Source organism: Solanum lycopersicum, chromosome 8 (assembly GCF_036512215.1).
Source record: "Solanum lycopersicum chromosome 8, SLM_r2.1".
In the NCBI taxonomy this organism is placed as follows: Eukaryota; Viridiplantae; Streptophyta; class Magnoliopsida; order Solanales; family Solanaceae; genus Solanum; species Solanum lycopersicum.
This window is the reverse complement of record NC_090807.1, coordinates 58,979,681-59,002,196: the sequence shown is the minus strand read 5'-3', so window position 1 is coordinate 59,002,196 and position 22,516 is coordinate 58,979,681. Positions and strand designations below refer to the sequence as shown.

Genomic DNA, 22,516 nt, shown 5'->3' with positions numbered 1-22,516 from the left:
TTTTTTAAAGTAACAGGGGATAATGGAAATAAGTGAAAGAAAAGGTGTGTATATTTGTAATACTCATATTTTAAAATTTATGATACATTTATATTGTATGCATAATTCACTTTAATATATAGCACATTTATCATAGTATTATTATATATTGCTATAAAATTATAGTTATATATATAATAAAAATATCACTAAAATCAATAATTATTTTCCAAAAACATATCCACCCAACTATAAACAATAATATTATTGAGCCGTGCATAGCACTGGTGACTGTAACTAATATGTATATATATATATATATGGGAGATCACACCACTAGAAAATATGGAATTATAAATTTTCATAGCTAAACAATGAAAATTTCATATTAATCTTATTTATCTACGTATTAATGACGAATTATGAGGAAATTGAACTGATTAAAGTTTTTTATCGATGAATTATCAATAAATTTCGTTGCTAATTTCATATTTTGTGGTGAGTGTATAGAGGAAGAAGATGGACTAACATGACAAAGAAGAGTTTGTCAAGTCGCCAAAGATGCTTGCCACTCATTTTCCCAATACCATAGAAAGTGTTGTAATCAATTTCCATATTACAAAAGGCATTGATGAAAGGCAAGTCATCCTTGGCTACTAAACAAATAGAAACTCTTCTAATTCATGTAAGGCCTCTCCTCCTAACTTTAGTTTTTCTTTGTTTGATTATTTATGCATCTTGGTTCAGTATTTATAGTTATGAAAAATATTATTCTTGCTAAATTTCAAATGTTTTGACCCATTGTATTGTTCCTTTCATCAAATAATTTTGTTCCTCTCTTATCTACATAAATGGTTAGAATATGTTCCTCTTAAGGATTGGATCAAGAAGAGCCTTTCTTTTTCTTGGCATAGACATATATTCTTCATTTGAAAGATTAACATAGAATGTCAACTAAAACATAATCTCATATATTATCTGATAGTGATATTATTGACCTTTTTTTAAAAAAAAATAATCACCGCGTAGTTAAACCGTAAAATTCATTGCTAATTCTATAAAAAAAAAAAACATAGAGAGTTAAAAAAACAAAAATAAAGAAACGTCAACAGCAGGATTCGAACCTGCGCAGGCAAAGCCCAACAGATTTCGAGTCTGTCTCCTTAACCACTCGGACATATTGACGCTGTTTTTCTACTCTACCAGACTAAGCACTTTTATATTCATTCCACTCACCAATTACATCAATCTTTTTTTCTTATTAGGAAAACAAAAAGTTATTGGTTATTTTATTTTATTTTTAAAGTAATATGGATGAATTTATTTTTTTTAGTTTTTATTAGATTGAGATATTTTAGCCTTTTCGAATTGTGGATTTTTTTTTTTGCATATTATTGTGTTCAGATTGGTTATTTTATTTATTTTTACTCAATACTTTCAAACTTTTTTCTGATGCATTTTCTATTTTTATTTTTACTCAAGATTTATGAGTTCATCTAAAGAACTACTTCTAATTCGTGCATGCCTTCTTTTAATTAATATCAATTTTTTAACCTATTTTCAAACATGTCAAGCAATAGCCCCTTCTTTGAATGGCAAAAAAATATCAAAATTGATCGGTGAAAATGAAATCTATATATGTTAACTGAAAAATGAAATATTATTAAAACTACTAGCAAATTGTATCTTTGTTTAGATTAAAGGACTTTCAAATAAGACAATTATTGAGGGTGTCTTTCAAGAAAAGAACAAAATTTAAAATCAAACTATAGATTAAAAGTTGAAGAATATAGTGAATATGAAATGTGGTTTATGTGAAAGAGAGTCATATAACATATGCACAAGTCTATTAGGAAAGCTGCCAGTTGAATAACAATACTCCATTCCAGACATCAACTTGGATTAAGAAACTCTCGGTCGAAAGAATTGGATAGGGGAACTTGAAACTTACCCATCTGTTGTAATTTTTTTCCATATTGCCACAATTTTGCTGCTTCTGACTTCATAGCCAGAAGACTATACCGTGACTAGCTCTACGCAACTGTACAAATAAATATCTACTGATATAGCAGCAGAACAGGAAAACGGAATAGGGAGGAAAGGGCAGAGATAACTGGTCTCTTTAAGATACTACAGCATGTAGCTCAACATTACAAGCTCGAAACTGATAGCATTCAAGTGGTTGCTCCGATATACATTTGCTGCAGACGCTCATGATTGTTCACTGCACTAGAAAAGATTTGCATAATGTGTCAAACAGCTAATACCAAAACTTGTGATAAAAAGGGAAGAACAACATCATGAAAAAGTCAATTCTGTTGGTACTTACTATTTAGTTGTCCAAGTTTCTTATAAATGTCTTACAGAATCAAGAGAAGTCTTGTTACTCCGAATTTCAGAGGTAAACAAGAATGCAGTAATGAATTTAGATGTTACATTTCTCCTGGGTCCTTGTATATATCATTATGGAATATCCAAAATGAGACCACCTTCAGTCTGATGTTACCAAAGATCGTTGAGTCAAATTCGAGAGAGCATTTTCCAGAAGGCTCTGTTTCTAGTGTACATGACCAATTGAGATCTTAGCAAACATATTTCTTTTTGTATGACATCATGCTCCCTTAAAGAGTTAACATAATATCTTTGTCCTAAGAATAGCAATTTTGGAGTGAGCCCTAAAACATTTAGCCATGCTCCAATGTTCAATTACATGTTCTTCAATTCTTTGATATTCTTCCTTTATTATCAAATAACGCAGTATGGTGCACAACGTAAGAGACACTTTGTTAGGGACAGCAATGGGGGAATGGCAGGGTTTGATTTTATCTTTGAAGAGATGATCTCACCCTGTCACACTCACCTCACATGCCGCACAAGTGAAACCCCTCCCTATACACACTAACCCAGTCAAGCTAATGACCTATTAGTCTAGATCTCCCAACCTATACCTATGTTCAATTTTATCTTTTTTCGTTCCTCACATCTTTTCTTTAGCTGTTAGGAAGACTCTCTCTAGTCTCCTTCCCTTTCCTACATTCAAACTCTTCTGTACTCTTGACTCAATTTAGTTACATCAATTAAATTATTGTTCATAGTAATTGACATAAATGGTTACATCATTGCAGTTGACGTGAATAATTATCTCTTCACAATAGTTGACATAAATGATTACATCAATCAAAAATGAAATATATGCAGCTGACTCGATTATTTAACACTTGCTCCAAACTGAAGCATGAGCAAGTTGAGAGGTATTAGTTTCCTCTACAACTCTATAGTATCAAACGGCTAGCAGAACATTTTACAGATGAGAAAGTATTCAGTGTCACAAAAGATAATGCTGAGGATAAGGTCCCTGGGACCTGACAAATATACCATAGCTTTTTACCAGAGATGTTGGTCCTTCAAAAAGGAGACATAATGGACACCTTTGAATATTTCTAAATAGAAGGAATATTTATGAATAACCTAAATAATATCTTCATATAACACTCTTCCCTAAAAAGAATGGAGATATTTTGTCAGAAGAATTTTGATCTATCAGTCCTTTGAGTAGCATATACAAAACTATTGCAGTATTCTCAATGAAGAATGCAAGGGGTGACCAGGAAACAAATCACTGAATATAAAAATGCATTTCGCAGGGGAGACAGATTATGGAAGCAGCACTAGGTGCCAATGAATGGTTGGTTACTAGGCACAAGCACAGGGAAACAGGAGTCATTTGCAAACTAGACCTGGAGAAATCATTTGACAGTGTTAAGTGGACCTTTGGCCAATTTCATGACAGCTGGGATTTGGAGATGACTGGTTCCAATGATTCATAGCACTACACTCAGGTTCTCGATCCTAATCAATGGGGCTCCCTATAGACTACTTCTGGCTACAAAAAGGATTAAGGCAAGAGCACACTTTACCTTCATGCCTTTTTTCTAGGTAGAATGATTATAGGCAGGTTAAAAAGGAAATTGATCAACGACCTTTAAGTGGTACTGAAAGACAGAAGATGATTGAGGTATTGCACATGCTATATGCAGATGATACCGTGGTATTCTCTGGTGCAGAGGATCACAAATTAGGTACTTGAAAGTAATTATGTTAAATTTTGAAGCTGTGTCTAGAGTTTCATGTCAATTTAGCACAAAGCAGTTTTTTTTTAACAACGTGAGAAACATGGAGTCATAAGAAAGAAAACTGGGATATAACAGTGGAAATATTCCTCCTATGTACTTGAGGGTCTTCTCCTTGGAGCTAAACATAACCACAGACAGACTGGTGTATGACAGAATATGATGGCAAATGAGAAAAAAAGAGTCGCTTAACGAGAAACGCAATATCTTTATTTTTGGGATAGACTCACCCTCATAAATAGTGTATTCGATGGGAGTGCAACTTATTATATGCCATGACATTCATTACCTCGAAGGCAGGGATACAACTGGATATAATATAATATAATAAGAAGGGACTTAAAGGAAAGTGATTCCGAGAGCCATAGATTACACTTACTGAGATAATGCAAGGCTACACACTCTTAAAAGTGGGGAGGGCTGAGAATTAGAGACCTAAGGAGGCATAAAAAAAACTTACTCTTCAACTTGCCACAGGAATTCAATGTGGAAGGACCGACTTTGTGTAATGCAAGGCTACACACTTAAAAGTGGGGAGGGCTGAGAATTAGAGACCTGAGGAGGCATAACAAAAACTTACTCTTCAAATTGCTAAAGGAATTCAATGTGGAAGAACCGACTTTGAGGAAAAAAGTTATCCACACAACGTTCGATGGACCATGGTGCAATAAACAAACAGCTGGGCCATTTGGTGTATCTCTAAGGAAGAACAATAATAGACACCAGAAGAAGTGTTGGCAAAAAAACTGAACATGGACTGACCAGTGGTTAGATCATGAGGCAGGCCTTCCCCAAAGTTTTTGGCATGGTTACCAAGAGGCAACTATTGCATTCAGGAGGAGTGAAGGATGAAATTTAGGGCTAAGGAGGAATTGTTTTTTAAATGGGAAAAAGAAAACTTAGCACAAATACCATTCATATCAGAATGCATACATCTCAGACAGATAACCAGATTCTCTAGTCTGGAAAGGAGATAAGAGACAATTCACTATTACCTGGTACTCGGTGGTGGGAGGTATCCCGTGGAGTTAGTCGAGGTGCGCATAAGTTGGTACGGATACAACGGTTATCAAAAAAATATAATAATAATAACAATATTGACACATTTCTTTAATTTTGACATTTACAAATTGCTCTTAAGGTTGTGATTGGTAGGAAGGAAAATGTTAGTTTTGAAAAATAAGTGATTTTCTTATTATTATTTGGTGTTTGGTAAGTAAGCAAAACATAGTCTCAAGACTATTCATAAGTGATCTAGAAAAACATTTGTGGTGGGATGGGGTGAGGCGTGGGTCGGGGTGCAGTGGCAGGGTGTGGGTGCGATTGGGGAGGAGACAACGTGCTTGGAATGTCAATTATTGAACTTGTTTTCCCTACTACCACTAGAGAAGTCATTTTCCTAATTTTAAAGAAACATGTTTCCCAAAGAACTGCTTTCCAAAAATGTTGGCAGACCAAACATGGAAAATTAGAAATTATTTTCTTTTCCTCCATAACAAATGCACCCTTAATGGCATGGTCTTATATGAATTGTATTAATACAAAGAAGCCAATTAGAAATAGCTACTACTTTTGGTATATTATATATATTTTTAGCTTATGTGAGAAAAGTATTTCTTTCTTCCTTAAACTCTGCATCTATTCAAATGTCGCCATAGGAAACAAAATGGATACAATACTAATTATATTGTGTGTAATATATTTAAACACAATAAACATATGAATTACATAAAAAGTAATCAGTCACTGCAGAACTCAAGGGCAAAAGAAAAAGAAATAAAAAATGGAAGACCACAAACTTATATGTGCAACAAAAAGGAATAAGGTAAACCAAATTGGAAGGGCATAAATGGAACCAAACGAGCATATGGCAGAGCAGCCCCCATGACATCAAAAACTCAATCTACTCCCCCCACCCCACCCCACCCAACCCAATGCCATGTCACATTACTCTAAGTGAGTGGAAGTTCATAGGGAAATTTAGGAAGCAACGGAGCAGCCTTTTGGATCTAAGGCTTCAGAGGATAATTTAGGTAGCAAAAAAGCAGGTGCTATGATCTAAGCTGTTCTAAGCAGCTCAATTTCTTGCTATGCATATCATATGGCAGGAAAGAAAAAAAAACACTCATAATCAAGGAGAACGAGGACTGAATTCAGTAGATTGGTATAGAAAAAGTCGATACCTATAATTTTCCTAATACCAAGGGTAAGTGCCAATTGTGACTTGACTTCGAGGTTTTTCAGTATGTGATTTAACAAACTACTTAAGAATGATGATGATTATGATGTCGTCACTAGTATATAAAAGTCACAGGAAAAAACAGCAAAGTGATGCGTATTTGGAGAAGCAAAAAGTAAAATGAAAATGAAAATTGCTACAAGCACCTAAGGGAACTTCTCCCACCATTCTCCACTGGCCTTGGAAGTGTATTTGGAGAAATAAAGCACTTTTGAAGGTGGAATGCTTTACTTGGATAGTGTGTTTAAGAGCATAGGTAACTCATCAGAATCTTCAAAAAGAGGAGTGAATACACGCAGATGCATATTGTTTGGAAGACAAAATGAGGACATATATCACCTCTTCCTCCACTGCTCATTCACCAAGTAATCTGGGACTTCATCCAGAACATTGTGGAAACGATTGGACTATGCCTAGGACAACAAAGGAGCAGCTGCAAGCCTGCAACATTGGTACATTAAAGGGATGGAAAAGGACAAATTGAAAATTTGGAACTCAATATGTTCAGCTGTTTGGTGGACCAATAAGAAGGAAAGGAATGTAAGAATTTTTTAAAACAAACTGAATCTGTAGTAAGCATTAAAAACAGATTATCTCGTTACTTTTTTTTTTTGGAGGGGATGGGGGGTAACATGGCTATTACATGTGATACAGAGGCCATGATAGACTTTTTGAACTCTTAATATTCAGCGGGATGTTTCCTATGTAAATATTCGACAGCATCTTCTAGTTGCTGGATTCTCTATAACATAATCTTTTAACAATCAAAAAGAAATGGAAGCAACTTGAACAGACCGTGGGAGAGGGGAAAGTGGAAGAAAGGAATTATTTATCCAAGCACGACAAGCACACACCTCATAAAAGAAAAAATATAATACAGATGAATAACAACTGGAAATGTCCATATTGTTTTTTAATAGAAGCTGGAAACAGAAAGATGACAGTAAAAGAACAAGGAACTCCACGAGAAAACATAGACATTATTCACTCACCTTATCAATGCTCAAGAATCTATCTGCATGTCAAAATTGTCATCCAGCTGAAGTACTGGTTATTGAGTAATTTTTCACCAGCCATTCATGAGGATATGGGTACAATATCTCCGTGTTGAATTGCCAAACCATGATTCTTGAACAGTTAATTGGTAAGCCTTCCATTTGGCTTTCATCTTCCACCATTTGTTCGATAAATGTGCTCACCTGTAAATAAAATCATTAGGATTGACATTTTCATATATGGTAATGCAGATAATAGCTGTAATAGCCCTTCCCCTTTCTCTCAAGGGTGATTGGGCACGGTGCTCCAACTTCAAGTTCAGTTTCACTAGTCATGTTCTTGAAGGTACACCATCACATTAGCTGTGGTGAATGTGGAACTATCCACTAACAGAATATCTTATTTAAAGTAACAATCATCAGAGATCCAGGACAGAGGCAAAACTCACTTGGGAACTAGCTTTGGCTGTGTTAGACTGCCTTATAGGTTCTAGTGTTGGTCGGTGCCACCTCTTTGTATCCCAAAGTATCGTACTATTGAATGCAAATCCCGATATTTCTGCATAGAATCTCTGGAATCTTTTTGTTCTACCTTCAGTATGCCAACCTATAACCTGAGAGCCGTTACAGATTGGACCCTGCAAGATAACTTTCCTATTATTTTCAGCTAGTCTTGCCACAATCCATGTCCCGATCCGGCTGCATACAACAATTTTTCTATCAAGAACGTTGATACATGGAATCATAGACTCAGCACACTACCTAGAGGTATGATTCATTGCTTTTAGAGTCATAGACCAAACGGTTATTACCAAAAAAATAAAAAAGATACAGTGAGAGGCACCCAAGATCAGAGTGATCAAGAAGCCATAGGAGTACGAAAGACACCTGATTAGGATTTAAAGATCTATAAGAAAAATAATAACTTAAGCAAGAAACAAAGAAAAAGTGAAAATGCAAATATCAACTAATTTGAACATCGGTAATGTTCCATAAGGATATAGACTAAAGAAACTGCTTCCACCTTGCTCTATATCACAAAAGTAAACAAGGTTGCTAACACCACAAAAGTAAGAAAATTTAACAATTAAAGTACCTGATCTGTCTCATCTGCTCGAAGACATCAGCGGAGTATATGTTGTACTCATCAGCAAAATAGACGATGCCATCAAGGTGGTGTGTTTCAATGTGAGAGAGTGCCACATTCCTTAGATGCACATTTTTCTCTTTCACATCAGTTAAGTTCTTGCTGCACACAAGATGTCTGTACATTACTCCGGTTCTTCTCAATATATCAGCAGTTTCAACAGATTGGGAGTCCATCTCAACAACTATCCATAATAAAGGAGAAGGCACCAACTCTAATGCATACGCCAGACGATTTAGATAGTATGCTTGAAATGGACGGGTTTCTGTAGGAGTCACAATAATCAAAAGTTTACGGGACACTATCGGATCTTGGTCAAGTAATTGATTAAAGGAGGCATTGTAGGTAATGTCTTCTTTCAGTTCAACATGTACTAAATTAGGCTCTGATGTCGAATTATCCATGATAGTCAAGTCCTCAGTGGTTGAAGTCACATTTCTAGATACATCATATGATCGAGCATTTTCTTCTGGCTGGAGGACCTCAAAGGATAAAGCTTGATGTTTAGAGATAAAATTTGTTGACAAATTTAGTAATGGAGTAAGGCCAATAAATACTCCAAGAACAAAACAGAAAAAGAATTGCAGAATAGCTCTCCTCCAAATGAGCCCCTTCAACTTTGACCTTTCTAAGGGCCTAGAAGATCGTCGTGACAAAAGACCAACTAGAAATGTCTGAACCTTGTAGATGGCATAATCCAATGAACCAAAAGACGAAAGTGATGCACCAGTTGGTGTATTACTATTGGTACATGATGAAGACTTGGACAGTGGAGAGGCTACAGAACATACTTCTCCATTCATAGCGCTTCCAGGACGAGGCACTGGTGACAACGTTCTTCTAATCGAAGCCATAATAGTAACCAGGCAACTCTAAAGCATCTCAAAGAGACTCTAGCTAAAAGTAACCAATACAACGTTCACTGAATTCAGCACGCTACAATACTACTACCTTACAGGCCTTATCCAACTCAATCAATATGGTGAAAAATTCTTATAACTATAGACAGCTAAAAATGAGGGAAAGCTTATAAGAACCAGAACAGACAGTTACTCCATCTTAGTACATCAAGTACAGTGAAAATATCCTCAATAATAGCAAATTCAGCACAAGCTCAACTAACCATTTGACTCTTTTGTCAGCACAAGAGTCAATCACAATACACTGTCCATTCCTCAACATTCAAAACTTCTCTAAGTAAGTATTGATCTATGCTCATACAATGAAACACCATCTATATATAAGTAACATACAAAAAAAATCAAAACTTTCTTACAGAATAGCACAACAACACCAACCAAATCTTGAATGAAGTTAACAAAAAGCCAATACCCATTATTAAAGAAAAAAAAGTCAATTCTGACCTGAAGAAAACGCCAGATTTGAACTTCAGATGAGCAAATCTTGGGCTCAAATAAGAAGGGTTACCCCATTTGCTTGCAATAAGAAAAGGGTCATCGATCTTTTGGTATTCAACTTAATAAGAAGACAAACAACAAGAAGCAATCACACAGTTCCACGAGGTTATGCAACAACAAAAAATCCTCTTTTTTGAGACAATTTAGCTAAGGAAGAAATGAAAATAGAAACTTTAATAACCTTTCTTTTTGGGGCAACTAATCAAACATATTGAATGAGCTGAAAGTGTTCAATGTTTTGAATCTTGAGCAAAAGAACCACTACAATTGCCACAGTCAAAAAGCAAGAAGATAAAGGGCATTTACGAACACTCTATCTTGTTTAATTACTACTCACTTTATATACATGTTTTTTTCTTTTTTTTTTGGGATCACACTGATAAACTTTTTAGTTTATAATGTTATTGCGTAAATATAATTTGATTTGATATAAAATATAAAAAAAATAGTAACATATATTTTAAATATTGATATAAGATAAATTATATATATTTATAAAGTACTTTATCAAAATTAAAATGATTTTTTTGAAGATCAATTGTAAAAAAAATATATATATATATATAAGTTGACACTCAGCGAAAATTATAAAATATTTTTATTTATAATATTATTATAGGGTATATTACGAATTCACTCAGCAAAAATTATAAAATATTTAAATTTTTTTCTAGCTCATATTTTCTTTATATATATATATTAAATAGATATTTGTTACCTCATTAGAATTAGTAAAATAAGACATAGAAACTTGCTCGTACTTTTCTCTTTAAAATCTTTTTTTTTCTTTATTAATAAAAACTAGTCCTAGCCGTAGGCACACCTTACCTAGCCTCTCAAACACATATTGAAAAAAATTAAGGCAAATCATTAATACGAGTACATTAATTTTCTTCAATTAGTGCTTATAGAATAGAAGTAAAAGTAAAATTAATACATTAAACTCAGTACGCAATCAAATAATGTGGCAAAATGAGCCTAATGTATTGTACTATTTTCCCCAAAAATAGTGTTTCTGCTATACTAATTAAAAAGAATACCATAAAGGACCATACAAGATAAAATGTGTCCACCTATAAAAGGTTAAAAAAGAGAGCCAACAGTCAGTACAATAATGATTAACTAATAAATGATACTCTAATAATTAGGAGGCAGATTAAAAGTGTTATCTTTTCTGTTGTTATATACATACATTCACCATGTTATTCAATTAATTTCCCTACATTATGGATTTCTGTTAGGGGTAAAACTATTCTGATTAAAACATAGACTAGTGAACTATAACCATTTTTATATGCTTAATTTAATTTGGCAATGATCAAATACTTCAGAATCTGTTTTAATATTGTAATGCCAAAGTTCTGGAACATTGAATACCTGAGATTGTTACAAGAATGTATTAGATTGTATGGGTGTAAATTGGTTGGTTAGTTGAGTTGAATTTGGACATGTTAAAATGAGTTAGAGTTAATAGACGGACGAGTTATTTATTCATTCAAAAGTTATTTGAGCTAATGCAATTTTGGTTGATATGAATTAAAAATCAGATCATAACTTAATTCATTCAACTTTTAATAAATTTCAAGGGATCGTTTGATAGTCATTAAAAAGACAACTTATTCATGTATATTAATATTTGCACAGGTTATACAATTGTGGGTAGATCAAGTTATTTGTATATAAAATTAATACGATGTTTGATTGGCAACTAGAAACACGCATATTACACATATAAGTTATGAGAAAATTGTGTATTATCTTATGCAGGATAAAATATGGAATAACTAAGTAGACATTTGGACATGCGATTCATCTCATGATTTAAAATCATAAGAGCGTTTTCATTTCTTATCTTATGATTTGAAATGTCAAATTCACCAAAAACATTATTTGAGAATTTTATATCATGATTTTATATTTTTTTAAAATATAAAAATTTACTTATAAGTTTATATATCGTAAAAAAACCATTTTACATTTGTGAACCGTTTATTTTCATATGTAATTATAAACTATTACTCTTATCAACTTTCGAGCCATATATTTTGAATACAATTATTATTCTCACCAATCAAATCTATAGCTGATATTATTACTTTTATCAATACTTGAATTATTTATATCGATAAGTGCATGCTCAATGAAAAGAGGTTGTTTATAATCCATATATATATATATATGGGGAGGTTAAAGAGTGGTAAAATACAACTCATATTTAGTCTTATTTTTCATTGAACTAAAGTTCGATCTAGTGATGTGTTTAAAAATAGTTTTGTGATAGTGTAATATACTTTTATTATGAACTTTTGCATATTGATATGATTGTATAAAAAATTAAGACAATTTTAATAGTTTTTACAACTTATGAGTTTTTATGTTTATGAGCAAAAAATTCAAATTGCATGCCAAATAAAACTTTAACTTAATCTTATACTATTTTTTATCATAATTTTGAATCGTTGTTTTTATCTCACATGACTAAACAGGCCCAAAATTAACTTATATTTGTATAACTTACATAAATCTCATAGTTAATTATAAGAGCTTATTACATTATTTCCCTATTCTTTTCTAAATTACAAAATTCTTTAAAATATATGCATCTCGAATACATTACTAGACCTTTGGATACATCACTAACTTTCAGATACGTAGGTGAGTGATTTATGAGATGAGATAAGACATTTAGTTTTGATACATCACTAAACTTTCGAATGCATCAATAGACTTATGGATACATCGATCACTGAACTTTCAGATGTATAGGTGAGGGATGTACGAGAGGGGATAGAACATCCGAATACACTACTAATCTTCCGGTACATCAATAAACATCTAGATACATAGATGAGGAATGAATTTGAGAAATAAGGGATATATCAGAAAGGAGAAAGGTGTATCTGAGAGAGAGATAAGAATGTATCAACGAGAGAAAAGTGATGTATCAAAGAGAAATTTTTGAAATTTTCTTCAATGTTAGATAATTTTAAAATAATAATAAAATAAAATATGTATTTAGATAATTTTTCGTTATTTATTACTCCGACTATATAAATTAAGTCACTTGGGATTTTTATATTGGCACCATGGTATGACTTTTTGTAACCACTTTTATAGAGCCACTTGGATTTTTGTAGCTACCTTTCTCTTTTCTTTTTTTTTTCTTTTTCGAAAGAGACTTATATTAATTTAGGTAATTGGTGAAAAACACAATAATATATGGCCTATCATTTATTTCCTACCCATATTGCATATAGAGCATGTGTTTATAGGTATCAAGTTTATTTGTGCAAGTACGAATTAGTAGGCAGTATGTTATCTGATTTAGCAAATTTCATAAACTTATTTTTATCTGAAAAAAAAAAAAAAACTAGCCAGCCAGCCATAATCTTATTTTTTGAAGATTTTTTCTAACAATTAATTTATACTCCTTCAAATGATAGTGGTGAGAAAAAGTTGAGCACGTGTATCCAAAATTTTGGTGAAAAACGCCAATAATGTATTTATACAAAAATTATGAATAAGAAAAATAAAACGAAAGATTCAAGAACTGGAATTTTTAAAAATTAATTTAAATTAACTTCCACTTCAAAAATCAAAAGACAAAAAGAACAGTAAACGGAAAAAAAAAAAAGAAGAGGAAAAGGAGAAGAAATAGCAAAGGGGACCTTTATTTATTGAAGCAATAACGTAACCACTGAGACTTTTTGATTTTGATGAACAATTCAATACTATTTGACATATGTTGAAATACACAAATTTTTATCATTTAATCATGATTATATATTTTATTTTATAAAATTAATTAATTAAAATAAATTGGTGTAAATATCTGTACATCAATTATTATAAATATTTCTTAAATTCGCTTCATACGTCTCTCGAGCTTAAAATAAAGTCTTACTGCAGCGTTCATATTTTTTTCTAGTTAGAAAAGAAAAAATAAATTGGTTTTCTTGAAATAAAATAATTACTTTTAATAATAATTTAAAAAAAAACAAATGCAAAAGTAAAGTCTTCTTTTTTTTTCTTTTTTTTTTTTAAAAAAGAATTAAATATGAGCAGAGCCCATTTATCGACTAAAAAGGGTACCAACATGCTTGGGCTTAAAAGTGACCCAAGTTCAAAACAAAGTCAGCAAACGCAATGAGAAGTTTGTAGGGAAAAAAGGAATTTTCATACCTAGACTGTAGTCACACAAAAATAGTTTCTTTATGTTTTATAATCATACTTTATTAATTATGATTTATAGCTACTTAGAGAGAGGAGGGAGGCAAGCAAGAGCCAGAGAGGCGAGCAAGAGAGGGCAGAGAGACGAATTATATATGTATATTTGTTGAATTGACTATGTATATATGTCAAAATTATTGTATATATGTAATTAGTATATATATATATTTGTATATCTGGCGAGCGATATTGAGAGAGGGGAGAGATGCGAGCTAGATGGGAAGAGATAGGAGAGAGCCGAACGAGAGATGACAGAGAGTGAAGAGAGGTTAATTATATTTGTATTTTTTTCATATAATTGTTTACTTATATGTATAATTTGTATTTGATAATTTACATGTATATATGTAAAAAAGAGGAGAGAGAGGCAAGAGAGGGGAAGAGAGGAGAGAAGCGACGAAAATATAGCTAAAATTAAATTGCAAGCTATAATTAATTCAAATTATAACTATATTAGTTAATTAACTAGTATATATATTTGTTTATTTACATAATTCTAAAAAAAATAAAATTTAAATTAAGGTAAATGAGCTACTTATTGCGAGGGCTTGTATGGGCCACTTATGTTGATGCTCAATTATTGTAGGAAATTTGTTGACAAGTTTCGGCGCACACTAATTCTATTTCAAGTTGATTTTTAATTTTATTTCTTAAATTAATAATCTTAAAAAATATTTCCCAATTGGTCATTTAATTTTTAAAAATGTGAGCTAAAGTATTCTTAACTAGTGTTTTGTCCAACAAAAGATTAGAAAATTAAGAAATAAACTATCTCTGCTCACTTTTATTTGTCAGGATAAAATCATGCACAATCTTTAGAAAAATTTAATAAAAGGTCCAATTTAACTAATATAGAGCATATGAATATTTTTAATATAGTATAAAGTATTTTTTTAAAAAAAATTCACGCAAAACCTAAATTCAAAAGGTTATTAATATCTTATCATACTATATTTAAAAAATATTTAAACTAATTTAAGTACAATTTTGTCAAGCTTTTGGTCGATTCAAAAGGATATTATTATCTTATCATATCTTTTTTTATTTTTTTGAAAGGTAGGCACTACGTATAATCAGTTAGGAGGTCGATAGAATGAATTCATATTTTATTTTTTTTAAAAGGTAGGCACTATGTATAATCGAGATAGGAGTGATATCAATAGTGTTAATAAAATAATTTCATATTTTGATAAGTGCTCAATTCATTTATATTTAATTAGCTGAGTAAATGCTTTTTATATAGGTAATATATGAGTTGATATTTATATTCAATTTATAAAAATATAGGTAAAAAATGAATTAGCTAATTGATTAAACTTTTAACTTTTATTCACTCAAAATTTATGTATCACCAAAAATATTTTAACTTCTCTTCCTTCTTATGTTCTTTTATAAAACTAATTATTTTTCTCTATAATTGAAAAGGTAAAGTCTTTGGGCCTTCAAAAATATATATTTTAAATGTACATTTCTTTTGTTAATTATAATTATATTTTTTTATTCTTTAATTTTATATTGGATGACAAACAATAGTGTAAATTAAGCAAATCATGTATTAGTATTGGCATTGCTTAAAGTGAACTAAACATGTTTTAGTCCTAAAATTTGAATATTCATTTATTTTGAAATTAAAAATATGTTCCTCTTGTTATTACATAAATTTATTTTATATTGAAAAGTTATAGGTTCTTTTTTTTTTACTTTTATGATACAATAAAGCTGAATGAAACATTTACAATATTTTTCATCTAAAAAAAGATAAAATATTTTCTCTACGTTGAATTCTTAAGTAAAGTACTATTTACTCATGAAAATATGAATAAAATAAGGGCAAATTAGTATTTTATCCAAATATTTGTTACCAAATCAATTTTTACCCATATCAAATATGAACAGATTGAATTATTACTCATTTTATATTAATCTATTTTTCACCCGCCCAAATTTAGCCTAACTCTTCCATTTGCGATACACATACCCTATATAGCCACAAAATTGAATACTGAATAAATTCAAACCCTGTCATAAACCTATCCTAATAGTAAAATAAAATTATTATTGAGAAAATAAACGCACATGAAAATATTAGAGAAATTTAATATTAATATATAATTAATTTTTCATCAAAGAAGATTTGATTAATCCTTAATCTCATTTGATTCCTATCCTTCATTACTGGATGCATACAACTTGCACAGGATTTATTTATTTATATGTTTAACTTTAGTCAGGGTAAAACTCATTATTAATTAATTCCACTACATTAAAGTTACCAACAACTAATATTATAATAAATCTATTGTAGCAACTTAAAAAGTTAAAAGGATGCCATTCAAAGTAGTTAATATGGAATATTTTACAGAAAATATTTTTGTCTCAAAATATATAAATAATTCTCAAAAATTATATATATATATTCTAGTATTAAACTAAGAATCTAAAGATTATAGAGAGAGGAAACTATGCGTAGTAAAATACTCCCTTCATTCCATATTATATTAATTAAATTTTAAAGATATTTTCCTCTTTAAAAAATATACTAAATGACAATAAATCCCCACCCACCTCCAGTCTGTACTTTCCTTTGAAGCAATATTCATCTTTATAAACACCCATCCATCACTAATTACAACCCAAGATTTCAAATTAAAAAAAATGACCAATCTTTTGTGGCTTTGCCTTGTCCTATGGATTTCAACAACCACACTTTTTACAATCTCCTTTGCTATGCCACCACCAAATCCGATCAGATGCAATGACATTAACTCAAATTGCCAACTCTTCAACTCCTACGGTGTTTGGGGCGATAGGCAAACATGTCACGCCCCAAACATCGTCTATCCAACAACAGAAGAACAACTTCGTCAAGAATTAGCCAATGCAAACAAAAACAACCTTAAGGTCAAAATCGTCACAAAATTTTCTCACACAATCCCTAAACTAGCATGTCCTAGTAATTCGAAAAATTCCCTCTTCGTAAGTACCGAAAAATATGACTCTACCATCGATATTAACATGGAAAGACTTACTGTCACTACTGATGGTGGAGTTGGGCTACGTAAACTTATTGATACGATAGAAAAAGCGGGATTGAGTTTGGTAGCGTCTACGTATTGGGAAGGCGCGACGGTTGCCGGAGTAATTAGCACGGGGGCTCACGGTAGTTCGTGGTGGGGCAAAGGAGGAGCAATTCATGATCATGTTATTGGTCTTAATCTTATTGTACCGGCTAATGAAAATGAAGGTTATGCTAAAATAATTAAATTAACACCACAAGATCCACTTTTCAATGCTGCTAAAGTGTCTCTTGGATTGCTTGGCATCATTTCTAAGGTAAGAAATGATTTTTTTCTATCTTATTAATTCTGGTTTATAATATTACGAAGATCTTCTTTATTTTAAAAAATCAAAATAAGAGATGCTTTTGTAATGTTGTAATATTGTTGTACCGATAATCTGTCTTATTTTACAAATTAATAATGATTGGAATCCCCACCTTGTCTAGTAACGTTCAATGACACAATTGATGGGAATTGATTGTTTGTCATCTATGTGAATGAAAGAATAGTTAAAAAGATTTCACCTTTTATGTTACTTATTATCATTATTCCCTGTAAGTTTCACAAATCTTCAAAATCCTTCATTTTTTTTCTTAAGGTAAAATTGTCATTAGTGTATCCAACCCTTTATTGATGTATTCCACCCTCTTTTTAATTTATTAGTGCTTTAATTTGTTGGCCGTTAATGTATCCGACCCTCCATTAATGTATCTGACTCTCCTTTTAATGTATCAGCGCATGTATTCGATCCTCTTTTTAATGTATCATCACATGTATCCGACTCTCTTTTTAATTAACTAGCGCTTTAATCTTTAGCCATTAGTGTATTTAGACCCTCCATTGATGTATTTGTTTGAGGAATTTCAGTAATTATAAAATTTTAAGGGATAGATTGTATACACCAATCCAATATATGCATGCCATGTGTTTAAATTTATAACTCATTTTACTTAACCTTAATTAATTATTAACATGTATTTTACTTCATTAAATCACGTAATAACAAAATTTGCGTTAATTTAATATAAATATCCGATCCGAATAAATTTTTCCCCTAATTTAACTTCAATCAAGCGTACCATTTCCTTTTACATAAAATAACTAATTTTGAACTTCACACTAAAGTATTCTTCTTTGTAAATGTGTAGGTGACATTTCAATTGGAGGCAGCATTCAAGAGAAGTATAAGATTAAATTACACAAATGATAGTGGTATTGAAGATGAATTTATGGAACATGCAAGGAAAAATGAATTTGGTGATATTCAATGGTACCCTTCTAGACAAATTGCTGTGTATAGATATGATAATAGGGTCCCCTTAAACACACCTGGTGATGGTCTTAATGATTTTCTTGGATTTCAATCCAATCCTATTTTGCTCTCCAAATCTGTTCGAGGCACAGGTATAACTTTACTATACATCATCTTAATATTTTTATTTTTTTAGAAAAAAATTTACATAATTAGACATACTTTACTATCTTATAATACTATTATTACTTATACTTTCAAAATATTATGTATCTTACCACAAATTAAGAGTTTCTTTTCATACATTGTGGAGGATACACTTGCATACATGTATTTTTGCTACCAGGTAAATTAAAATAGGGTGGAGGACGAGCAAGATGGAAAATGTATTTAGAATAAATTACACATAATTTTGCCCTCATCTATCTCATACATGTATCTAGGTGTATCTGGGCAAACTAAAATCTAGTATGATAAGTAAAATTGCAAATTAGAGTGTACCGAAGTAATTAACTTCTAAACTAGTGCGATTTATCCACCAAGACTAGGATAGATGGGAAAAAATCATCTAAAATATTTATGTCTATGCACTTGAGATCTCATGATTCTGACTACCTCATTGACCATTGACCACCAGGTCATACCATCCTCTATTTTCAAAATCAAAAAATTAAAATCCCTCTACATAATGAAAGGTTCAAGTTTTGTTTCAATTTAATTTGGTTGTACAGTGAAAAAATTAAAAATAATTCGCATAATAATATATTTTTTTATTTGCAGAAAAGGGGTTTGAAAATACAAGAAACGTTGGTGGAAAATGCATGATGGCAAGTTCTTTCGTGGCATACAAAAAATTGATAGCAAATGGATTTAAAAACAACAAATCAATCTTCACTGGTTACCCAGTAGTAGGTCATCAAGGCAAAATGCAATCTTCAGGTTCTTGTTTATACTCATCCTCTATAGACATCACTAGCACATGTTCATGGGATCCAAGAATCAATGGACTCTTCTTCTATGAATCCACAGCCATATTCCCATCTTCTAAATTCGGAAATTTCATACGTGATGTTAAAAAATTACGCGATTTAGTCAAGCCAGAGAGCATGTGTGGGGTTGACATATATAATGGATTTCTATTTCGTTTTATCAAGGCCTCGGATGCATATTTAGGGCAAGGGGAAGATTCAGTGGTTGTTGATTTTAACTATTATCGCGCTAGTGATGCCTTGACCCCGCGATTTAATCAAGACATTTGGGAGGAAATTGAACAAATGGCATTTGTTAAGTATGGGGCTAAGCCACATTGGGCTAAAAATAGGAATGTAGCTTTTGTTGATGTGCAAAAAAAGTATCCAAAGTTTAACAAGTTTGTTGGTGCTAAGGCACAATTGGATCCTAAAAATATGTTTTCTAGTGAATGGTCAGATGAAATATTGTTTGGAAAACAACAAGGTTTAAAAAGTGATGGATGTGCCTTAGAAGGGATGTGTATTTGTTCAGAAGATAGGCATTGTAGTCCATCAAAAGGCTATTTTTGTAAGCCAGGACTTGTTTATCAAGAAGCACGTGTGTGTAGGTTTTCATCAATTTCAACAAGTTGAATAAACATTTTATGTAGTGAAAATTGATGTCTAAATAAAATGAAAAAGACATATTTTGAGTGATTGGTTACTTTATTTATGTAAATGACTCTTGAAAATACGTCCATGAATTTTCTCGATCTTCTAAGTGTAATAGTAGCACTAAATATGGATACAATTTTATCACTTACAACTGTTTTGTTACCTGCATCTTAAATGTATGTATTTTTTATCATTAAAATATTATTTTGGAAAAAGGGTTAAAAATATCCTTCAACTTTGATTTATTATTTGAATTTACTCTCGCCGTTAAAATGAAGTTAATTTTACCCCTTTCGTTCCTAATTTCACCAAATTTATCCCTCACGAGACGAATTAAAATGGATTGAAATAACAATTAGGAATCTTCAACCATTTAAGTTTACTTTGGATGCGGATGAGCTTAAACGGGTTAGGTCTTAACTCTTCCAATTTGACAGGATGAATCTTAATAATTTTTTTAATATATAGTTATTTAAGTTTTTTATGATCACAATTTGACGTGTAAATTTTTTATATAACATTTTTTATAGTAATATTTTCAAGCTATAGCATTACATTTTGAGTTTCAATATATGGCATTTAATATCTCAAAGTTATAGCATATTAAAATAATTGAATTTTTTATAAAAATAAAATAAAGAATAAAAAAATGTTTATGTATTAATTGGTAAGTAGCACGATTTGTGGGATTTAATGGGTAATTAACAAATTAGCACTTATTAAGGGATTCAAAAAAGATTAAAATTATTCAGTTTCCTTAAAAAAGCTCGAATTAGTTGTAATCAAATTAAAATATGATTTTTTCCTTCTTTTTTTTTCTTCTATCGCGTTTCTCACTCTCCATTTTTTTTACAGAACGTAATCCCTTTTTTTGACTGATTGAAGTATTTTTTTTGAAAAAAATCGTGATTTGTTGTGATGGACAATAACTTATCAATATTAATTAAACATGGTGGAAGATGGGATCCGTCAGGTTGATATTTATAATATAGTTTTCCGATTTGTTTTTAGTAATCTCTATTAATAATATAGTTTTTGATGTTTTGTTTCATATCACATTTTGGTAGGTACCATATTTGCTTCAACATATTACATTATATACGTTTATTAAAATTAAAAAATATTAGTAAAAGTTATTTTCTAGAAAATATAAAACAAATTGATATTACAGTGTGTTATTTTATATTTCAAAAACATTGTATTAAAAGTATTGTAAGAATTTATGATATTTATTCTTTTGTTTGGTAATTTATATTTTGTTATTTGTGGATATGTGTAATATTAATAGAATTGTTGGTGAGAAAATCGTATAAAATTGGTAAAACTGATGTTAATTGTCTGAATTGCATATTAAAATTGTATGAAATATGAAATGTTAGTTTGTTTGGCAGTTTCTGATTTGTAATGCAATGTTTGTATTTTTTTTGGCATTTATTGTATGAATTGTGTATGAAATATGTAATATTATTATGTATGTATGATTTCTGATTTGGATTGTATGAAATTCTGATTTGTATTAATTGTTTTGTAATAGTTATAATAATTTTTATTTTATTATAATTAAACAGGGAACATGTCGATTTTCAGATGGAGGGGATCATATACGATGCGTCCAGTCTTTATAGTGGTCTAGTTAGTGTGATAACATCGCAACTTAAGATAGATGTTAATATAAATGATATTCAGATAAAATATAGTTAGTGATAGGTGTCCACCTGTCACTATTCACAATGATGTTGGTGTTAGACTTTTGTTAGATCAAAAGAAAGCTAATTTAGATTTCTCTACGAAGTATCCATTGTGCATAACTGTGAAAGTAGATCAGTTGGAAGACCGCATGTTGAACGCTGGAAGCCTGGAATGAATTTGTTGATGTGAAGTTTAAAAGGTCAAAGGACACTTGCAGTAGGTGTTGTCAAGTTTAACATAACAGGAAGACATGTTCAAATTATCGTGTTAAAAAAATAATTTTTTGATTTTTACTTTTTGTTACACAACATGTTTTATTTTATGGAATGGATTTGTGTAACGACCTGTTTAGTCGTTTTGAGCAGCAGACTTTGATTCTGGAAAAACTGGCAGAAACAACGGACCCCACGACGGACCGTCGAGGGGGTCTCGTTCTAAAATACTTAGAATTCTGAAAAATGGGCACTGAAATCGACTCTCTGAACTTCGTAACGGAATGGCAGGATGGACCGTCACAGACTCTTCATAGAAATTGAGTCTCTGAACTATGTGACGGAGCGATAGGATGGACCATCGCAGGCGCGACGGGCCGTCACAGGCTGCGTAATCCCAGGCAAGGTCGGATTTCTTTAAATGTTTTAAGGGACGTTTCTGACTATTCCTGCTTTAATTATAAAGTTAGTGGGTTAATGTTAATAAGTCTAATTACTTAGGGGTTAAAAGAGGTAACCTTAAGTTAATTAGTGGGTTATT

The 22,516-nt window shown here is 31.2% G+C and overlaps 2 protein-coding genes, 1 long non-coding RNA gene and 2 other non-coding genes across 12 annotated transcripts; 2 read left to right on the top strand and 3 right to left on the bottom strand.

Moving 5' to 3' along the window:
- Nucleotides 1–489: 489 nt before the first annotated feature.
- MIR169e (microRNA MIR169e) lies at nt 490–681 on the bottom strand. Its single transcript, NR_130100.1, is given in 1 exon segment — nt 490–681. It is a non-coding gene; the product is annotated as a microRNA MIR169e (primary transcript).
- Nucleotides 526–2,137, top strand: LOC109120960 (uncharacterized). Its single transcript, XR_002028384.2, has 2 exons — nt 526–664; nt 2,052–2,137. It is a non-coding gene; the product is annotated as an uncharacterized lncRNA (long non-coding RNA).
- Nucleotides 1,083–1,164, bottom strand: TRNAS-CGA (transfer RNA serine (anticodon CGA)). Its single transcript has one exon. It is a non-coding gene; the product is annotated as a tRNA-Ser (tRNA).
- On the bottom strand, nt 1,734–10,218 carry LOC101262137 (probable beta-1,4-xylosyltransferase IRX9H). 8 transcript variants are annotated; one of them, XR_011211233.1, is made up of 5 exons: nt 8,440–9,837; nt 7,793–8,042; nt 7,341–7,547; nt 6,495–6,789; nt 1,734–2,208 (listed from the first exon to the last, which is right to left on the bottom strand). XR_011211233.1 is itself a non-coding variant. In XM_010326870.4 (4 exons), the coding sequence occupies exons 1-3, from the start codon at nt 9,342–9,344 to the stop codon at nt 7,380–7,382; spliced, it is 1,323 nt and encodes a 440-aa protein (XP_010325172.1). In that variant the 5' UTR covers nt 9,345–10,218; the 3' UTR covers nt 1,734–2,203; nt 7,341–7,379. The 8 variants fall into 8 exon arrangements, 2 of the variants coding, with proteins under 2 accessions (XP_010325172.1, XP_004245273.1); XR_011211231.1 differs by having other exon boundaries at nt 1,734–2,203; XR_011211234.1 differs by having other exon boundaries at nt 6,514–6,789.
- A 6,468-nt stretch (nt 10,219–16,686) lies between these two features.
- On the top strand, nt 16,687–20,116 carry LOC101261840 (L-gulonolactone oxidase 3). Its single transcript, XM_004245224.5, has 3 exons — nt 16,687–17,471; nt 18,346–18,601; nt 19,230–20,116. Exons 1-3 carry the CDS (start codon nt 16,794–16,796, stop codon nt 20,051–20,053), a joined length of 1,758 nt encoding a protein of 585 aa, XP_004245272.1. The 5' UTR covers nt 16,687–16,793; the 3' UTR covers nt 20,054–20,116.
- The last annotated feature ends 2,400 nt before the right edge of the window (nt 20,117–22,516 follow it).